Source organism: Rhagoletis pomonella, unplaced genomic scaffold (assembly GCF_013731165.1).
Source record: "Rhagoletis pomonella isolate Grant_MI unplaced genomic scaffold, Rhpom_1.0 Rhpom_scaffold_08130, whole genome shotgun sequence".
NCBI classification, from domain to species: Eukaryota; Metazoa; Arthropoda; class Insecta; order Diptera; family Tephritidae; genus Rhagoletis; species Rhagoletis pomonella.
In genome coordinates, this window is record NW_023466658.1 from 1 (window position 1) to 3,099 (window position 3,099).

General features: G+C 47.6%; 1 protein-coding gene across 1 annotated transcript; it reads left to right on the plus strand.

Moving 5' to 3' along the window:
- The first annotated feature begins 1,882 nt into the window (after positions 1 to 1,882).
- On the plus strand, positions 1,883 to 2,896 carry LOC118755970. The gene has a single exon (XM_036490761.1). The coding sequence runs from the start codon at positions 1,883 to 1,885 to the stop codon at positions 2,894 to 2,896; it is 1,014 nt and encodes a 337-aa protein (XP_036346654.1).
- Positions 2,897 to 3,099: the final 203 nt, after the last annotated feature.

Here is a 3,099-nt window from a genome sequence, read left to right on the forward strand (position 1 = left end):
CCTTTACTTTCGGTGCTATTTAAATTCCGACAAAAGCAAGTAGCTATCACGGCCGATATTGCTGAAATGTTTCACCAAGTTCGTGTCCGTCAAGAAGACCAAAATTTCTTACGCTTCCTTTGGTATGAACCACACGCCAACGAGCCAACTACCTTTGTGATGACAGTTATGACCTTTGGGGCCACATGCTCACCCAGCTGCGCTCAATACGTCAAAAATAAAAATGCCGAAGAGTTTCGTGAGGAATTCCCTTGTGCTTCCCGCTGTATAATCGAAAACCATTACGTCGACGATATGCTGGTGAGCATGGACACAGAACAAGAGGCTATAAAGTTGGCGCAAGATGTGCGTCACGTGCATGCGATGGGAGGCTTTCACATAAGAAATTTTCTATCGAACTCTAGTCGAGTATTGGCTGCCCTGAACGAGAGCTCAACTGACGCGCTATGTCTCGATCTTGAAAAAGATTTGCCTACCGAGAAGGTGTTAGGCATGTGGTGGGTTACCGCCAGCGACCATTTCGCATTTCGGGTATCCGCCAAGTAGAGGGATTCCGACCTCTTTCTTTGCCAGCGGAGACCGACCAAACGCGAAGTTTTGAGCTTGGTTATGACTATATACGACCCAATTGGGCTCATCGGTTTCTACGTGGTGTACGCCAAAGTCATCTTACAAGAAATATGGAGGACTGGATGCGACTGGGACGACCCAATCCCAGACGACCAATTTATCAAGTGGCTGAGGTGGCTTAAACTCATTCCGAAAATTGAAAACCTGAGAATCCCGCGCTGCTATATGCAAACCAGATTTGGCGGAACCCCTCAAATAGAATTACACACATTTGTCGATGCTAGTGAAAGCAGCTATGCCGCAGTGTGCTACCTTCGATACTCACACCATGACGCAATTGATTGTACGATGATCGCCAGCAAAACAAGAGTAGCCCCACTCAAGTTAATATCCATACCACGCCTGGAACTAAAAGCTGCACTTTTGGGAGCTCGACTGGCCAAGCATGTCATCGAATCGCATTCAATCCACGTTGATAGCTGCATATACTGGTCAGACTCTCGAACAGTATTAGCCTGGCTGCATGCCGATCACCGACGCTACAAGCAGTTTGTGGCCTTTCGAGTCAGTGAGATTCTGGAACTGACTGACGTAAAGGAATGGCGCTGGGTTCCAACCGCGGCAAATGTCGCTGACGAAGCCACCAAATGGCATGGTGATCCGGACCTTTCTGACGACAGCCGATGGTTTAGTGGACCATCTTTTTTGTACCTTAGGCGTTTCAACTGAAGAGCTCCGTCCACAGTTTATTGGCGCTCATCACTTAACGTCAGAACCACTTCTATTAGTGCCCGAAGCTGAGAGATTTTCATCTTGGAATCGTCTTCTTCGAGCAACCACTATGGTCTTGTACTGCGCTCGGGTTTGGTTAAGTGTAATTCGAGATAACCACTTTGTTGGTGGTGTCCCAAGTACTGAAGATTTTCGGAAGGCAGAACGCTACCTTTGGAGGAAAGCACAGCACGACGACTTTAAAGACTCCATAGGATATTTAGCAGTTGGGAAAGCTGTCGACAAATCCAGCAAAATTTTCAAGCTATCACCCTATCTAGATGACAACGGTGTTTTGCGAATAGATGGCAGAGTTAAGATAGTAGAGCGACCAGACCCAGTACTATTACCACACAACCATCATATTACGCGCCTAATCATAAACCACTTTCACGTAAAGTATCATCACGGTAGCTTGGAGACAGTCGTCAACGAAATTCGGCAGTCGTATTGGATCATAAAACTTCGTATCATGGCCAATCAAATTCGACGCAATTGTCAGGTTTGTAAAAACAGAAGCGTTCAACCTCGACCACCTAGGATGGCTTGCTTGCCTCCAGCGCGCACCTCAGCAATTTGCCGTCCGTTTTCCTACGTAGGCGTCGACTATTTTGGTCCGATTCTCGTCACTGTTAGAAGGAGCACCGAGAGGAGATACGGAGTGTTGTTCACCTGTTTGACAACCAGAGCGGTGCACCTCGAAATTGCGTACTCGCTGTCCACAGACTCCTGCATTTTGGCCGTGCGTAACTTTATGGCTCGCAGAGGCAGCCCGTTGGAGATATGGAGTGACAACGGCACAAACTTTAAAGGTGCTGAGAGGGAGTTGAAGTCAGCATTTGCTCTCCTGGATAAAAATCTGCTGACGAAAACCTTCACTTCTGCGGCAACAAACTGGCGTTTTATACCACCCGCATCGCCACACATGGGCGGAGCCTGGGAGCGGCTAGTTCGCTCAGTAAAGGACGTACTTCAACGGATTTTGACAACTAGCCATCCGAATGACGAACTTCTACGTGCCGCTTTAATGGAGGTGGAGATGACGGTCAACTCACGACCATTAACTTATATTCCTGTCGACGAAGACGACGAGGAGGAAGAGGCGCTTACACCTAACCACTTCTTGTTAGGTAACTCTAGTGGTATTAAGCCGATCGCGGAACCGGTTACTGAGGGCGTTTTAATGCGTCGTAACTGGCGAACATCGCAACAACTCGCAGACGCCTTCTGGAGACGTTGGGTTACTGAGTATTTGCCCACAATCACTAGGAGAACCAAATGGTTTGCGGATGTTAAAGCCATCGAAGTCGGTGACATTGCGTACATAGTGGATCCTAATAACCCAAGGAACTGTTGGCCAAAGGGTAAGGTGATCGAGGTCCGAAAGAGTGCCGATGGAAAGGTAAGAAGCGCTACGCTCAAGACAACTTGTGGCATCTATGAAAGACCTGCTGCCAAAATAGCCGTTCTAGACCTGAAGAGCTCGGTACATCCTGATCGGCAGCATATATCAGGGGGGAGTGTTACGAACGATCTGGCAGCACAGTTGGAATAAGTCAAAAGTAAGCCCCACTCACCTAACTTGTAAGCTAGCATACGTGGCGCATGCTGATTGGTCAAGTAAAACGAAAACGAAAAAGGGGAGCAATTTGGCAAATCGGGAGCCGTATGATAAGAACGAAGCAGAACCGGAATAGAAGGCAGAGCGACAAGACTAAATTTTTTAATTCTATGAAAAGAGCGAATTGGAAAAGTTAT

Excerpts from the sequence above, each read along its gene's own strand:
- LOC118755970 (XM_036490761.1), top strand. The coding sequence starts at position 1,883 with ATGGCTTGCTTGCCTCCAGCGCGCACCTCAGCAATTTGCCGTCCGTTT.